At 38.2% G+C, this 18,458-nt stretch overlaps 1 protein-coding gene across 6 annotated transcripts in view; it reads left to right on the plus strand.

Moving 5' to 3' along the window:
- Positions 1–18,458, plus strand: part of CFAP54 (cilia and flagella associated 54) — a 308,337-nt gene that overhangs the window by 40,269 nt on the left and 249,610 nt on the right. For 4 of the 6 annotated variants that reach the window (XM_010836300.1, XM_010836298.1, XM_010836301.1 and 1 more), the window contains 6 exons: positions 998–1,083; positions 2,060–2,194; positions 3,882–4,032; positions 8,647–8,723; positions 13,426–13,554; positions 13,902–14,031. In XM_010836300.1, the coding sequence (XP_010834602.1) occupies positions 998–1,083; positions 2,060–2,194; positions 3,882–4,032; positions 8,647–8,723; positions 13,426–13,554; positions 13,902–14,031 (708 nt within the window). The remainder of the gene's footprint in view (positions 1–997; positions 1,084–2,059; positions 2,195–3,881; positions 4,033–8,646; positions 8,724–13,425; positions 13,555–13,901; positions 14,032–18,458) is intronic. The other 2 variants (XM_010836299.1, XM_010836303.1) reach the window with 2 other exon arrangements.

Consider the following 18,458-nt stretch of genomic DNA (forward strand, 5'->3'; position numbering starts at 1 on the left):
TCAAGGTAGAGGGAGCAAATGTGTAAAGGCCCTGAAGTGAGAGTGTGCTTGGTTGTTGCAGGAACAGCAAGTAGGCAGATGTGGCCGGAGTATTCTGGTGGTGGTGCTGGCCTTTGAGAATGTGCTAGGAACTGAGGTCAGAGAAATAGCTGGATGCCTGATCTTGCAGGCTCCTAGGCCTTGTACAGGTGCTGGATTTTATTTATTTACTTAAAAAACTTTTTTTTTGTTCACACTATGGGGCATGCGGAATCTTAGTTTCCTGATCAAACCCACACCGCCTACGGTGGAGGCACAGAGCTTTAACCACTGGACCACCAGGGAAGTCTCTGGATTTTTCTGTTGCAACATGATTTTGGGTAGAAAAATGAGGCTCTATTTTAGCTGCTGCCTTATTAATGAGAGGTCAGCAGGGCATTGAATCAGAGGTATCAGTTGGCTTTGGCAAGGAAAAGTTTGATGGTCTCCTGTCTCTTTCCAGTATGCAGAGTTTTCCATTCTGAAACTCAGTTTTAGGAGTTATTGTGTATATAAATGAACATCTGCAGCCTCTGACTTTTAGAGAATTATTTAATCCCGTGTTTTATGTTTTATCACATGCTTAAGGCATTGCATGGCTGCTCAATTGTGGTAAATAATTTGTACCAAGTAATGATGCTTTTTTTTTTTCTTCTAGTAGTTTCTGAATAGATATCTTTGTTATTTTTATTTCAACAGTCACAGATGTTTTAATATTATAAACCTCAATTCCATTATGGACATAGCTGGTATACAGATTGCAGATAATGAAAATGATAATAGTCCATTTTAATTGAATTAAAGCCTACTTAGATTAGTTTTCAAATGGAAGCATTTAAAGTGTCTTATTGACATATTTGCCCAGATATCATTTTTGTTATTTTTGGAGAATTTCTATGTTTCTATGCATTTTCTACTTGAAATTTTGTAACTTTTTTTTTTGTGTGTGTGCTTCATTTCCTGTACTTTATAAATTGAGATGCTTATGTGAAGTCTTGTGGATACTCAGAAGACATTTTCCATTTGGCGACAACCTTGTATTCCTGTGTCTGTGACTCTCCACAGGTGAAAAAGTTATTTTGGACAATTTGTAATAGTGTCAAAAGAGGCTCTTCTCCGTAATTTAAAGCCATATTTAAAAATCACAGGAATTTCACCTTGCTGAAATTCTATACTGTTCAGTCATTAGGATAAGACATTGAGTTATATCCTGACTTATAATTTTAAATTTATATTTACTATTGTTATCATTTTGGACATCTATCTTTTCCTTTCAGGGAAATTTCAAGGCCAGTTATATTTCTGATAATGGAGGAAATGAAGCAGTAGTTTTGATGAGAGTTAATATTCTTAATGAAACCCTCCTTTCCAGTGCCTAAATGCAAAGCCTAGTTACTGTTACTGTTTGGAGTCACTTAGCATACAGTGCAGAGAAGGCAATGGCACCCCACTCCGGTACTTCTGCCTGGAAAATCCCATGGACGGAGGAACCTGGTAGGCTGCAGTCCATGGGGTCGCTGAGGGTCGGACACGACTGAGCGACTTCACTTTCACTTTTCACTTTCATGCATTGGAGAAGGAAATGGCAACCCACTCCACTGTTCTTGCCTGGAGAATCCCAGGAACGGGGGAGCCTGGTGGGCTGCTGTCTATGGGGTCACACAGAGTCGGACACGACTGAAGCGACTTAGCAGTAGCAGTAGCAGCAGTGCAGCTCTGGTTTTAAAACTGAATTCCGTGGATCCTCAGAGCATCTCTGAGGTCACCATTTCCTTCTCCAGGAAATCTTCCTAACCCAGGGATTGAACCTGGGTCTCTTGTATTGCAGGCAGATTCTTTACCATTTGAGCCACCTGGGCACCTCCTAATACTATCAGTTTGGGAGTTAGGAATTCAACATAGGAATTTTGAGTTGACCATTCAGTTCAGTGCAGTATGTATGAAGCTCTGAGAATGTTGTCTGGCACACATTAAATGTCATATGTCCATATCTGTATATCTTATTGTTCTTGTTTATTTACTTTACCACTTTTGCTTTCAGAATGCTCAGCCGGATAAGGAAATCGTTGTGGACATGATAATGTTCCTGTGGCAGAAATGCAAATTAGGAATGCAGCGGGTCACTGTGTCCAAAAATGACTACTCAAAGTTTACCCAGAAGATCAGTACTAATAAAGTATTCCTTTTTGTTTCCCTTCATATGCTTTTTGTTATTGCTAATTTCATTTGTGATGCACATTTCAAATCTAAATTTTCCCTACTTACCCACCTGCATAATTACTATTCTTTAAATGTGGTAATGAGGGAACCTTTCCTTTAAGTGTATTCCCTGTACTTCTGCTCCAGCTTAGTTTTGGGAAACAGGGAGGTGTTTCAGTTTTTTCAGGGAGGAATAAATATGGTATGTTTAAAGGTTATATGAACTTGAATAAATTCATTAAGAAAGTGAATAATAGAAAACAAATAGATAAGCCATTTTAGCTCCCTGGTAGCTCAGACAGTAAAGCATCTGCCTACAGTATGGAAGACCCGGGTTCGATCCCTGGGTTGGGAAGATCTGCTGGAGAAGGAAATGGCAATCCACTTCAGTATTCATGCCTGGAAAATCCCATGGACCGAGGAGCCTGGTAGGCTACAGTCAATGGGGTCGCAAAGAGCTGGACAGGACTGAACGACTTCACTTTCACTTTCTGTAATAATACTCTATTTAGACTAAAGAGCTCTCTCATGGAAAGGAAAAAGTGGAGCAGGTCAGTATTATAACCTAGAAACTTAGGAGAGAGTATTTTAACAATAACTCAGTCTTCTGTGATTCTGAAGCCTCCTAAGATTAGCTATATTAGGATGCATGGACATAATTTTATCATATACTCTAAAGAAACAATGATCTGGTGCATAAATGTTGTTTTCCCATTTTAACTCCCAAAATGTGATGGCTAATTTTATGTGCTAAGCTTTGAGGTTATAGGCATGAAAGACAGCTTCTAAGGCACTCAGTGTAGAGCCTGAAACACCTACTTCCCCCTCACTATTTGGGAGGACTTTGATAGTGATAGTCACTGCTGCTTTTTGGAGGGAGAATGACAATTTTGAGGATACAGATAATCTTCATTGATACATAAAAAAGTCAGATGATAAAAGAAGGCAATGGCACCCCATTCCAGTACTCCTGCCTGGAAAATCCCTTGGACGGAGGAGCCTGGTAGGCTGCAGTCCATGGGGTCGCTAAGAGTCGGATACAACTGAGCGACTTCACTTTCACTTCTCACTTTCATGCATTGGAGAAGGAAATGGCAACCCACCCCAGTGTTCTTGCCTGGAGAATCCCGGGGACAGGGGAGCCTGGTGGGCTGCCGTCTATGGGGTCACACAGTCGGACATGACTGAAGTGACTTAGCATAGCATAGCATAGCGTATGCAGACTACAAGCTAAATAATTCTTCTTCAAGAATATGTATAAACAGAGTGATCATTAACTATCATCTTATTAGGATTATTGATTTTCTATTACTTATAATTAAGATCCACTGATAAAAAGGTGTTAGTCGCTCAGTCATGTCTGACTCTTTGCGACCCCATTCACTGTAGCCTGCCAGATTCCTCTGTCCATGGGATCCTCCAGGCAAGAAACTGGGGTAGGTTGCCGTTCCCTTCTCCAGGGGATCTTCCTGACCCAGGGATCAGGTCTCCTGCATTGCAGATGGATTCTTTACCATCTCAGTCACCAGGGGAGCTAGTACCTGTATAACATTATATGATTAGAAGGTGGTGATGTCAAGAAAGTACTCAATTTTATGAAATGTGACTCTTTCTACAATGTAGTGCACTTTCAATTGATTTTACTGTGTATTTTCTCTTTTTAGTGGATTTATCTTCTGTGGCAGATAAATGAAATCATTCACTGCTATAAGATGGAAGACATTGATGTTGTGATGGTGGCAGAGATCACGTTACGATTAAGTGAAATATTGGAATCTTTAGGAAACCCAAGAAGGAAATTTAAAAAATTTCTAGGTAAAATATTGAATTAAAAGGCATGAGGTTATTAATATATATATATGAATATATAAGCACAAATTGTAATACTGTTTAACATCTGTTAATGGAAATCAGACATTTCAGTATTATGCTTCATTGATGATTTATAATCAAAGATAGAAGTAATATAGGTTCAACCAAGTTGATGTTAAAAAAAAAAAGTTACATGCTTTCTGGTTCAGTGGCAAATGAAAATCTTTGCGTCTTCTCCTCACTTGTATATTTCCCTTCTCTGTCCCTCATTGCCCACCTACACCACTCACCCTCCCTCCCCATTCTTCCTTTTTTCTTTCCTCTCCTCCTTTTAATCCTACTTCCTCCTAGAGTGTATACTTCTTGAAGGAAGAGAATGTATTCTGGTCACCATAATTCTTGACACCATCATGCTGCCTGCCACAGAGGAAGAGCTGGAATGAGTGGATCCATGTCCTTCTACCTTTGTCTCCTTTGTCTCTTCTCTCTTGATTCCCTCCTTTGAAAATTCTTCTTCTTTCTTTGTCCTGTTTCTTCTTTTCTTTTCCCTTTTTATCTTCTTCCTCTTTTTGCCCCCCTTTCTCACTCATTCTCCTCCTCTCCCTGTCCGATCCCTTCCTGCCACTATTCTGTTCTCCTTCTGGGAGATGCCTTCTCTCAGAGGATGCTTTGACCTCCTCATTCTTTCTTCTGCCTGTGATTGAACCCCAGAGTTGTCTGTGTCATCAGGTAACTCACATACAGAAAGTGAGGTAGAGGAGCATAGGGGTGCCTGCTTTCCTGTCTTACCCCTCTTATAGTGTGTGTGTGACATCTGAGGGATTCGGTAATAAAAGTTATTGTAATAATTGTTCTCCCAGAGATTCGCTAATCTGGCACTCCATTGTTGAGCTCAGCTTTGCAGATTGAATTAGGTAACTATGGTTCTCAAAGTTTGGTTGATATAAGTATCACTTGGAAACTTGTTAAAAATATGAGGCTCAATTCTATTGCACCTCAGTTAGTATGGACCTTTCTAGTCTTGATTAGCTTACCAGGTGATTTTGATATACTTAGAAGTTTGAGGACCACTGGTTAGAGTTCTCTGGCTAACACTTTCAATGACTTGAAGCCTTATTTTTCTCTAACTTTATAATTTTTATTCTGTACTGGGGTATAGCCAATTAACAATATTGTGGTAGTTTCAGGTGAACAGTGAAGGGACTTAGTCATGCATATACATGTATCCATTCTCCTCCAAACCCCCCTCCCATCCAAACTGGCACGTAACATTGAGTAGAGTTCTATGTACTATGTAATAGGTCCTGTTGCTTATCCATGTTGAATATAGCAGTGTGTACATGACCTGCCCCAGCAACCATAAGTACATTTTCAAAGTTTGTAAGTCTTTTTCTTTTTGTAAGTAAGTTCATTGGTGTCATTTCTTTTTAGATGCCACATATAAGGGGTGTCATGTGATATTGTGCTTTCTCTGTCTTGAAGTCATACTTTTTGACATATCCTGTCTTAAAACATTTTTCCTTTAAAAAATTTTTATTATGTAGAATTTCAAATAGAGACATGAAATAAGTCACAGTACTCATCATCCAGTACCAGTAATTATGAACATTTTGCCAACCTTATTTAATCTCTCTTGGCAATACTTTCTTTTTTCCTGGACAGTTTTAAGGCAGACAGCATGTCATTCACCAACAAATACCTCAGCATATACACATACATGTGTGTGTGTTGGTCTATCTAACAGAAGGTTTTTTTTTTCTTTTTACACAACCACAATGCTATTAATACATTATACCTTACAAAGTTAGCAAACATCCCTATGCCCCTGATTGTATTAAAATCTCTTGTTGGTTTGTTTCAATCAGGATCCAGTTGAGCCCATACATTTTATTTTCCATCATGTCTCTTAAATCTCTCTCTGTAACCTACAGTCCTCCTCTCCTTACCCCTGAAGAAACTGAATCATCTCCCTGGAAGATTTCCCACATACTGGATTTGGCTTTTTGCGTCCTTATGGTGTTAACTTGTTTCTCTACCTGATAGTTAGATCTGTCAGGTTGGTTATATTCAAGTGATACATTTTCAAAAAGTTTTCTTGTCAATCTTATTTTTTTTGGCAAGCGTACTTCATGCATACTCCCTATTGCATTGAGTCAGGAGGTATGTAATGCCTGATTGTTTCACTTGTTATGATGCAAAGATTTACCAGCGAGTTCAGGTGTTGTCACCTTGAACTTTTTCCTGGATTGGTTTCCCCAGAAGCAGATTCTGAGACAGAGTTGAGTGTAGCAGTTTATTTGGACTGCTATCCAGGGAAGCAGGGTGGTGGGGTGAAGCGGGACAGAAGGAAAGGAAGCCAGTACAGGGTACTGGAAGTTCGTGAGAAGGCTGCTGTTGTGGGTATAGGACTTAGTCCCACAAGGGGCTTCCAGAAGACTGTATAGAATGTCCCTTAAAGAGCTGGTAGGCTGGGGTGTTTGTCGGACCTATATCTGTCATTGGTTAAAGGCTACTGGAGTAGGGGTGGAGGGAAGCCAGAAGAGGCTTCTGACTTCTATCATCTCATCCGTAGGTATTCTGTTGATTTCTTAAGTGCAGAACTTGCTTCATCAGCTATTTGGTTAATCTGGTTATTTTAAATCTTGTGGTAGACACTATTTCATTTCAGTTCAGTCGCTCAGTCGTGTCCGACTCTTCGCAACCCCATGAATCACAGCACGCTAGGCCTCCCTGTCCATCACCAACTCCTGGAGTTCACTCAGACTTACGTCCATCGAGTCAGTGATGCCATCCAGCCATCTCATCCTCTGTTGTCCCCTTCTCCTCCTGCCCCCAATCCCTCCCAGCATCAGAGTCTTTTCCAATGAGTCAACTCTTCACATGAGGTGGCCAAAGTACTGGAGCTTCAGCTTCAGCATCATTCCCTCCAAAGAAATCCCAGGGCTGATTTCCTTCAGAATGGACTGGTTGGATCTCCTTGCAGTCCAAGGGACTCTCAGGATTCTTCTCCAACACCACAGTTCAAAAGCATCAATTCTTCGGCGCTCAGCTTTCTTCACAGTCCAACATCCATACACTATATTTGCTACTAATATTTTATAAAAGTAACTTGAAGCCTTAGATGATCTGTTCTTCCAGGGAAGATTTATGCTTGCTTTTGCCAGATACATGAAGGCACTGCAACTTCAGGTTCCCATTAATCCACTTTGAGATAGTAAGATAATTTAAAGCTGAGATGCTCTTTATTCAGCCTATTTTCAGTTACTCTGACTCCTAGGATGTAGCCCCTTCTGGCTTTTCACCCTTGATAGGCCCTGGATACCAATCTCTGTTGCTTTAGCTCCTCAAGGCTGTCAAAGCACCATTCAGCTTCTCAGCTTACCTTTCCAAAACTGACGAAAATCTTCGGAGGGAAAAGTAGCTCGAAGGACATTCTCTAGGCCCGGGGCTCGCTTCCCAAGATCCAGGGGATACTCTCTTTCCAAGATACTGGCTCTGTACGATATTTTCATTATTTTCTTAGCTTGCAGGAAAAAAAAAAAAAAAAACAAAAACAACCAACCCTGCATTTTTCCAGCTTTTCCAGCCAGGGAAATGTTTCCAGAATATCTGTTACTAGAACCAAAAAGTCTAATGATTGCTTTTATAAAAAAAAGTCTAATTAAATTTATTGTTTTGTTTACTTTGGGGAGACTAATGTTTTATTGTATTTTATATTCTTTAGTTATGGATGGGCTTCATACAACTGATTATACTGATCCTTTGTTAAAATATTTGATTTCTGAAGAACTAGTCAATATTAGAACATGATCCATTTGTAAATTTGAAAACATCTACATTTATGTCATGAGCAGTTGTCCCCATTTAGATATGTAAATTTAAACTTTTCAAGCAATGTTACTCTCATCATCTTATTGGCACATAAAACACAAAGTACAAGTCATTCTAAGTTAATTATGATAATCTGCTTCAAGATGTTTATTAATATTAGTCTATTAAGTAATTCATTGTTTAATTGGAATTACTGAAAAATTTTTAGACTGGAAAATTAGCATTGTCATATACATTTTTATTATTTGTATTCCTTTAATTAAAGCCAGACTTCTCTGACATTTGTCTAAATTTACTGTTAGTTTATGAATGCTTTTCAATGGATTTTCCATAGAATGTACAGAAAGACAATCTCTTTACCATAATATTACCTTGCTGATAATCAAGATTTTTGAATTGGTTTGTTGTATTACAAAATACTCTTAAATTTACTTTTATAAAGACAAAATATAACTAGCTGGAAGAAATAATTTGGTATGCAACTTCTAAGTGTTGAATCATTTCTAAACTCATGAATAATTAAAAAGATAACTAATATAGGATAATGTTTTTTCATGATTGTGATTCACTGTTAATTCCCATTTTTTTCTTTCATCCTTTTATTTCCTTTGGTCCTCTTTCTCTCCATTTCTTTCTCTCCTACTCACTCCTTCTCTTCTTCCTATTTTTCCTCTCTTTTATTCTCTTTTTCCTGAACTCCCTCCTTCTTTCCCCTGCTTCCTTTTCTCCCTCCCTCCCTACTTTCTTCCTCTTTCCTTCCTTCCACTCTTTCTCTCTGTTTTTCAGATGTATCTTTAAAGAGAGGGACTAGTGAAATCTTTGGGGGTTCGAAAGGGAGCATAGATATTCTTCCAATAATAAAGGTAAGGTACTGCAAAATATTTTAGAAAATACAGTTAAAAACATTTAATTTTAAATGTTTAAAATTTAATTTTTAAAAATACTATTATGTCTGTAAATGTACAATGATTAGTTATAGAAGTAATTTTGAGTATTTACTATCTGAGAAATTATGGTTTCTATATACATTGAGAACTATAGGAATATTTTTCTACCTTTTGTTTTTACTTTAGAAAAAAATCCAATCAACTTCAAAAATAAGCTAGATAAAGGGTCTTAGAAGGAGTTATAGTTATATTACTATTGGTATTTTGAATGTTGTATTTCATAGACTCACAGAGCAGGGATGTCCTCCTTAGCACTTACCTGCTTTATGAGTCCATGAGTTACAACATTCAAAAAAGTAGCTCACTTTTTATCTTAGTGCTGTGTTTGTGAGGTTGATTTATATAGTCACAGTGATCATTTTCACTACTACATTTTATTGGACCAAGGTTGCACAGCTAAGTGGATTTGAAGTTAGAGTGTTTCCTTCAAAGTTCAGGCATTTAGCGACTATGCTATGCTGTCCATTGATTATAAAAAAGAGTGTCTTCAGAATACTTGTATAAAGTATACTTTTTTAATACACAAAAATGTAAGTGCTAAGAAACTGGCTATAAATCAAATATCATAAGTATATCAGAACTTTCTTGAATATTATATTCATCTCTAATAAAAGGCTTCAGGGAATGCAATTTTGAGTTTTCTATGCTGCATTGTGTCTTGAGAGCTGAGAAATTTGAAATTGACAACAGAAGATGTTTGAACTGTGTAAGAGATTGAGGGGGCATAAGAGCTGTCTGCCAGTGGCTTTTCTAGGGATCATTTGCAGTGCTTATTAAATACATAGCTTCCTTTTTTCCATTTTGGACATAGTGAATCATAATTTCAGGTATGAGGTTCTCAAAAGTTTGTAATTCAGGTGTGAGGTTCTTAAAAGTTTGCCAGGTAAATTCTTAAGGAAACTAAGAATTACTTGCTTAGTGTACTGGCACTTATTCTGTGAGGCTTCGTACAGGAATAGGAATAGTAGTAGAAGTTACAAAGTACTAGATTTTGACTTGGATAGAAAAATTCTGGCGATTAAAGGCACTAAATGAAATGGATTTCTTAGAAAGTGACCATGAAGAAACTGAAAATCATTTATGAATTATTGCTACTGTTTTTAAATTAGAAAAATGCACTCTTTTCTTGATATAATTTACTGCCATCTGCTAGGAAATTGTAAAAATAAACATAGAAGTCTATGATGACTAGAGTGTGAATAGCACCTCTAAACTTTTGCCACACGCTACCTGCTCAGCTGGATGGGGGTGTGCGGTGTATGGAGTAGGGGTGATTCACTGATATGGCCTAAGGGCGTAGCAGTTGATATTGGGGGACTTGGAGTTGAATTCTGACTTTAATGTTGACTGTGTGATCTTAAATAAACTAATCTGTTTGAATGTGTGTCCTCCTTTGTAAGATGATAACAGTAATATCTATCCTACTGGTAGTTTTTAAGTGATTCAGTCCAAATGAGATGTTGATAACATCGTGGCACATGGTGGCAACTCAGTTTTTCTCTTACATTTCACAAAGGGCACTGAATCTCAACCTAGAGTCTCAGAGCTATTTGGAAGGGAGTGAAGTGGGGAGAAGGAGTGAGAATTTATTGTAAGGAGAGTCCAAAATCCATATGCTCACCTAGCAAAGTCTGCAGGTGGGGTAAACTGTGTATCTTTCATGTTTGTTGTTAATGTTCAGTCCCTAAGTTGTATCCCACTCCCTGCAACCACATGGACTGCAGCACTTCAGCTTTCCCTGTTTTTCAGTATCTCCTGGAGTTTGCTCAGACTCATGTCCATTGAGTTGATGATGCCATATCATCTAGCCGTCTCATCCTCTGTCGCTCCCGTTTACTCTTGTCCTCACTCTGTCCCAGCATCAGGGTCTTTTCTAATCAGTCAGCTCTTGGCATCAGGTGGCCAAGATATGATATCTTGCATATACACATGGAACTATTTAAAAAATATATAGGGTACTATTGTGATTATATATATATATTTTTAAAAATTTACTTTAAAGTTTTACTGAATTCATGGCTATTTTTGACAAATGGATTATAGTGTTAGTTGCTTAGTCGTGTCCAACTCTTTGTGACCCCATGGACTGTAGCCCACCAGCCTCCTCTGTCCATGGAATTCTCCAGGCAAGAATACTAAAGTGGGTAGCCATTCCCACCAGAGAATAATAAGTGCCTCATAGGATTATCGTAATTTAAAAATTAGTCCACATAAAGCATTTAGCCTAGCACTTGGAACACATTTTAATTCAATATTAGCTGTAATGATATTACAGTATTAGCTGGGCTTCCATTGTGGCTCAAACGGCAAAGAATCTGCCTGCAGTGCAGGAGACTCAGGCTCAACCCCTGGGTTGGGAAGATCCCCTGGAGAAGGCATTGGCAACCCACTTCAGTACTCTTGTCTGGAGAATTCTATGGACAGAGAATTCCATGCACAGGCTACAGTTCATGGGATCGCAAAGAGTCGTACATGACTGAGCAACTAACTTCCATTTTCACTAGCTGTAACGTTGACAAATGACGGTGGTGGTGATGATGATGCTAGAATGTGTGTGTGTGTGTGGGAGGTCTTTGAAACTTTTTGGTGTTAAAAGCTGCGCTTAGAGACTTCTGTTTGTGGCTAAATGGGAAACTAGATGACCTGAAAAAAGCTCTTGCTGCAAAATACCTGGAAATTTTGGAGAAAATTAAACAAATATCCTCAAGCACACCACAGAGTTCACAAGAAAGTAAGGTAAATCCCAGGAGCCAAAATAGAAAGGAGAACTGAAAACCAGAATGGTCAGTTTATAAACAGATGCTGGAGTAGGTTGTTGGTCTCAGTTACAAAGAAATTTAAATTAACCACCACTAAGGGAAAAGAGATGAGCCTTGGACATATGGAAGATGGGGCTTGGAACTCAGACTCACACATTTAGTTAGAGCCTACAAGACTTATCCCAGGAAAAGGTCAACTAGGAAAGTATCTGCCTATTCGGTAAGGAGGTTTCTCAGTTTGGGTACTGAGAAGTGGAGTAAACATGAGAAAGGCTCTCTTCCTAATAATTTGGGTCTGCCCTCATGTTGGTCTGTCATTCAAATTTACACTGCTTGGGTTGCTTAGGAAACTCTTGGAGCCTGTGATTCCTTTCTTTTTTAATTAAAAACTTTTATTGAAGTATAGTTGATTTATAGTGTTGTTAATTTCTTCTGTACAGCAAAGTGATTCATTATGCATCTGTATTCTTTTCCCTTATGTTTTATCAGGAGATATTGAGGATAGTTCCCTGTGCTGTATGGTAGGACCTTGTTTATGAACCTGTGATTCTTGAATGGAGATATCTAGCTATACATATGTTGAATGGATGTGTGTAATCAAACTGTGTATATTCCAGAATGCAGGGATGATTTAACACTAGAAATTCCATAATGCAATACACCACATTTGCAGATGAAAAGGAAAAAATATGACCACATCATCAGATAAAGAGGTGCAACAAAAGCATTTGACAAAAACAACAATCACCTTTTAAAAAATAACCCTTAACAAGTTAGGAATAGAAGAGAACTTTTGTATCCCATAAAGGGTATCAACCAAGACCTTTAATGACGGTTACACCTCTGGTAAAAGATTAAAAGTAATCCCTTTATCCCGATGTACAAACTTAGATGTCTGTCATTCTTCTAATCAACATGCCCTAGGGGTCTTAGCTGTGTGAAAAAAGAGAAGCAGAAGAAAAGGTAGGCCTGTAAAGAAGTCTCAGGCTAGTCTAGTAACATTGCACACTTTTAGTAATAGCAGTCTAAATGTTCATGGGGGAAGAGTGGATAAGTGAATTGTGATGCAGTCCTCAGCAATACCATTTCATCCCAGCCATGAAGGTGAATCAGCTGCAGTGGCCTTGAACTAGAGTCAGCTGGTATCATTGCTATCCCCTTCCGTAATCAGCTTCACACTAGAGCGAGAAAGACCTGGAGCTACATTTCCCACCATCTCATTTCCATATGGTTCTAGGTTAGTCTTCCAATTAGGGTTATTTGAATGAATTTGTTACACACAAGGGAAGAGAGAGTTCTTATACTGCAGAGGAGGATGCAAGAAGATAATTGATCAGCCTTGCTTAGCAAGCCCTTGCAGTTCCTTTGTTTCAGTGTGGTAGACACTTGAGATTGTCACCTGGCTCCTGGATTCTTAGCTTGCTGCATGCACTAAAGTCATCCCTGACAGCTCTCTTGATCTTTGCTCCCCCAGGGCTTCCAGCAGTGATGGACACTTCTAGTTCTGTCCATTAAATCCCTTTCTGCTTGGAATACTTAGAATAGCTCTGTGTTCTTAACCAGACCCTGCCAGACACCCTGAGTTGCAGGAGAAGGTTTCAATGACATATGGTTGGGTGAAAAAAATGAACTGCAGAATTTCACAAGAGAATCAAAAACATGCAAAGCTATATTGCATCTTGTTAGTGGACACATACATATGTAGTAAAAATTTAAAAACATGCAAAAGAATGGAAACCAAATTCAAGGACAGTGGCTTCCTAGGGGTGGGGATTTTGAATTACTGTGAAGTTTGGAAGTGTTGTATATGATTTTCCCTTAAATCTGAATTTTCTGTTTTGTTTATAAAATTACTTTAGAAAAAACCTGAAGAACAGTTATTTATGGCCTATGAACTTCTTGACAAAGCCATTGATGGCATAAATTTGAACTGCATGTTAACTGCTTTGCCAAATGGATCATCAGTGATTGACCATTGCTATACCACGGTGAGAATGAGAAACTCTTACATTAGACTTATTGTCCTTAACTAGGAAGCATAGGTAAGTAAAGAATGATCTATGGTGGTTCCCCTCTCACAGACTGGAAATACATTTCTCTCCTCTCAGAAGAAATCAAGGAGGGTGAGGAGTCTTTGAACCTGTCATTGAAAGGCCATTGGTGAATGTGGAAAGCAGAGTAATTATTGTGTAAGCCAGATTTTAAAGGGTTAAGATGTGAGCATAACTTAAAGGCTAAGAATAAAATGATAACCTGAATAATAATAGGATAGAGCTATTTTTGTATGTTTCGATAACTGTATTCCTTTTTAATTTTTGCTTCAATTCTACCGAAGCACAACCACTATATAGATGGAGACATGTGCAAACCAGTCACACCGAATAATTTCATAATGGATTTGCATCTTGAACTAATTCAAGCCCAGCACCGAATAGCTGTTGTGCTTCTTGACCAGTTGCAAGGTAGTAGTCATCAAAGCAGATAACTTGTTCTGAATCTATTTTAAGACATGTTCAAGCGTGGAATCAATTTTATTTGTGAATAATGTTCTTGTTGACCAGGTGTTTTTCAGATAAACTTTGTTGCTTTGTTTTTTCTTACTTCCCTGATTAATATCAATAGATAGCTTTCATTATTTCTTTACACCTTGGTTAGCAAATCAGTAAACTTCTGAAAAATTAAATTATTTGAGTTATAGTAAACTTTTGGTATTTTCTTAATTAAGCAAACATTTATTGAAGTGAATATCAAGATCTGGGAACTGTTTTTAGGCTTGGTCCAAAAAAGACACAGCCTTTAATTTTGAGCTCTAGATAAGTAAGCCAACTGTAAGAGTCAAGGTTCATAAATGCAGTGGAAGTGGACTCAGAGTGCTTGCTCTTGGCACACAGAAGAATATAACTGACCAGAAAGTCAGGGATGGCTTCCTGAAAGAGATGAGAGTTGACCAGAAAGCTAGCAAGTGTCTTTATGAAGAAAATTGAAAAGGAGGCAGTCATTTCGAATGGAGAAAGCAACTTTTAGCAAGGTGGAAGCAATTATATGAAGTATAGAAACTGCTGGAATTCTCTTATGGCTGCAGTAAAGAGCACACGTGGGAGACTGACACAACTAAGCCTAGAGGTAGATCACAGAGCTTGAAGGGTTAAAGGGTTTATATATTATCCTGAAGCTATTGAACTGACCTGAACTGAACTGAATTGAAAAATTTAGAAAGATATCTCTGACAGCAGTGTCAGAGGTTAGATGAGTTGGATTATGTTGCATCATATACACGGTTTGTTGTTCAGTGACTTTGTCCAACTCTTTGCAACCACATGGACTCCAGCATGCCAGGCTTCCCTTTCCTTCACCATCTCCCTGAGTTTGCTTAAACTCATGTCCATTGAGTTGGTGATGCCATTCAACCATCTTGTCCTCTGTTGTCCCCTTCTCCTCCTGCCTTCAGTCTTTCTCAGCATCAGGGTCTTTTCTAATGAGTCAGCTCTTTGCCTCAGGTGGCCAAAGTATTGGAGCTTCAGCTTCAGCATCAGTCCTTCCAGGGACTATTCAGGACTGATTTCCTTTAGGATTGACTGTTTTGAAACTAGATTTAATCAAATGTTGGTTAATTAAATAATATTTGAGTGCAGATTTTTTTCTCCTCAGCTTTATTAAGATATTATTGACAATTACATTATGTAAGTTCAAGGTGTACAATGTGCAGATCTGCTACACTAATACATCATAAAATGATTATTGTTACAGCATTAGCTAACAACTCCAGCACATTACATAATCGCTGTTTCTTTTTTTGTGGTGAGAATATTTAAGATTTACTCACTTAGCAACTTATAAATATATACTCTAGTGTTATTAACTATGATCCATGCTATATATTAGCTCCCCAGAGTTTATTCATCTTATGACTGGTAGTCTGTACCCTTTCACCAATATCTGTTTCTCCACTCCCTCAGCCCCTGGTAACCACCACTCTACTCTATGTTTCTATGAGTTTGGCTTTTTTAGATTCCTTGTAAAAGTGATACCATCCAATATTTGTCTTTCTCTGTATGATTATTTCACCTAGCATGATGCCCTCAAGTTTTATGCATGTTATTGCAAATGGCAGGATGTCATTCTTTTTCATGACTGAATAATATTCCATTGTGCATGTGATATATATCTATATCTATCTACCTCTATATGTACATCACATCTTCTTTCTACATTCACCCGTTGATGGACACTTAGGTCATTGTGATATCTTTGTTGCCATATTTTAGCTATTGTGAATAATGTTGCCTTGAAAATGGGACCATAGATATCTCTGAGATCTTATTTTCATTTCCTTTGTGGATATATCCAGAAGTAGATTTCTGGATCATATAGTAGTTCTTTTAATTTTTAGAAATTTTTAATTTTTGGAAACCTCCATTATGTTTTCTGTAGGGGCTTAACCAATTTACACCCCCACCAATAGTGCACAGTGGTTCCCTTTCATCCACATCTTCTCCAGTGTTTGTTATCTCTTGTCATCTTGATGATCAGTTCAGTTTAGTTGCTCAGTTGTGTTCAACTCTTTGCAACCCCATGAACTGCAGCACGCCAGGCTTCCCTGTACATCACCAACTCCAGAAACGTACTCAAGCTCATGTCCATTGAGTCAATGATGCCATCCAACCAGCTCATCCTCATCATCCCCTTCTCCTCCCACCTTCAATCTTTCCCATCATCAGGGTCTTTTCTAATGAGTCAGTTCTTCGCATCAGGTAGCCAAAATATTGGCACTTTAGCTTCAGCATCAAGTCCTTCCAATGAATATTCAGAACTGATATCCTTTAGGATTAACTAGTTTGCTATCACCATTCTAGTTGACAGCCATTCTAATAGGCATGAAGTAATATCTCCTTGTGGTTTTGATTCACATTTTCCTAATGATTAGTGACGTTGAGCATCTTTTCATGTACTAGAGAGCTATTTGTATATGTTCTTTAGAAAAATGTCGTTTAGTTACTCTGCCCATTAAAATCAGAGTTTTATTATTAAGTTATATGTGTTCTTTATATATTTTGGAAATATGTACATACATACTTATATTTACATGGAATTAATTATTATTTCTTTGCAGTATCTGGATCTGCTTGATATTTTTCTCTGCCTTATTGAACTGCCACCCTGGCACAGATGATCACTTTTTTCCTCCTGTCATCCATTACTGTCTATGCTGCCGTCTGACTAATGTTGCCTAAGAACTGCTTTTGTCATTCTTATTCAAGAACTTTACAATGGGTGTCTGTTGATGATTGTGCTATAAAGTGTGACTCCTGTATTGGGCATTAAAATTTTTCTTGCGGTCTCATCTTTCTTATCTCCAATCATTATAATCATGAGAACTATCAGTTAATTAGCATTTATAATACCCTAGGTGCTGAGAGAATGGTGCATTATCTTCTGTTTTCCATGCAGGTAAATTTCCTTATCCTTTGCCATTAAAGAAACTTTATATTTTTAAGTGGTGTCTGTTGACATCTTTTCATCAGGCAGTCATCATCCCGTGGTGGCTCATGTGCATTAGCACAAATAATTAAACCTCAATAAAAGGGTTTATTGTAAGGTTATTACAGGTACCTTATTTCCAGGTCTTTTGAGAACTAGATCTAGAAAATCAAGAAAGTTTCTTGATATATTTTCTACCTCCCTGGGTCAGCATACCTTCATCTTCTTTTCCCTCATCCTGCTACCTCTTTCCTGGACCACCATGATGGTTAGTCTCAGCTACACACCAGGATCTCTCACTGCTCATAACCAGCTGGCAATAATTTGTGTGTTAGTTGAAAATTTTGAGAGACTCTGATTTTATCAGCCATGGAGAGCAGAGTGGAGATCTTCATGTGGTACCCAGAACTCTTGCAGGGACCATGGATGGAGCAATTCTGAAAAGCTTTTGAGGCAGGAAAGTGACCAAGAGTAGGTTGGATCCTATTTATCAACATTCACGATGATTTTATTTAAAGTGAAATAGAAAATCAAATATTTTTATAACTTGAAAACTCTTCATGTCCTCATACTGTGGCTAATAAAAGAATTTAATGATAAAACTCTATTATATTTGTTTGAATTTTTATCTATTAATGAAAAAAGATGACCTATGATAGAGGATTTGATTTAGGTCATACCTGAATGGTCAGAAAGCAACAGTTAGAACTGGACATGGAACAACAAACTGGTTCCAAATAGGAAAAGGAGTACGTCAAGGCTGTATATTGTCACCCTGCTTATTTAACTTATATGCAGAGTACATCATGAGAAACGCTGGACTGGAAGAAACACAAGCTGGAATCAAGATTGCCAGGAGAAATCTCAATAACCTCAGATATGCAAATGACACCACCCTTATGGCAGAAAGTGAAGAGGAACTAAAAAGACTCTTGATGAAAGTAGAGTGGAGAGTGAGAAAGTTGTCTTAAAGCTCAACATTCAGAAAACGAAGATCATGGCATCCGGTCCCATCACTTCATGGGAAATAGATGGGGAAACGATGGAAACAGTGTCAGACTTTATTTTTCTGGGCTCCAAAATCACTGCAGGTGGTGACTGCAGCCATGAAATTAAAAGACGCTTACTCCTTGGAAGGAAAGTTATGACCAACCTAGATAGCATATTCAAAAGCTGAGACATTACTTTGCCAACAAAGGTTCGTCTAGTCAAGGCTATGGTTTTTCCTGTGGTCACGTATGGATGTGAGAATTGGACTGTGAACAAGGCTGAACGACGAAGAATTGATGCTTTTGAACTGTGGTGTTGGAGAAGACTCTTGAGAGTCCCTTGGACTGCAAGGAGATCCAACCAGTCCATTCTGAAGGAGATCAGCCCTGGGATTTCTTTGGAAGGAATGATGCTAAAGCTGAAA

Source organism: Bison bison, unplaced genomic scaffold, assembly GCF_000754665.1.
Source record: "Bison bison bison isolate TAMUID 2011002044 unplaced genomic scaffold, Bison_UMD1.0 scf7180017864062, whole genome shotgun sequence".
In the NCBI taxonomy this organism is placed as follows: domain Eukaryota; kingdom Metazoa; phylum Chordata; class Mammalia; order Artiodactyla; family Bovidae; genus Bison; species Bison bison.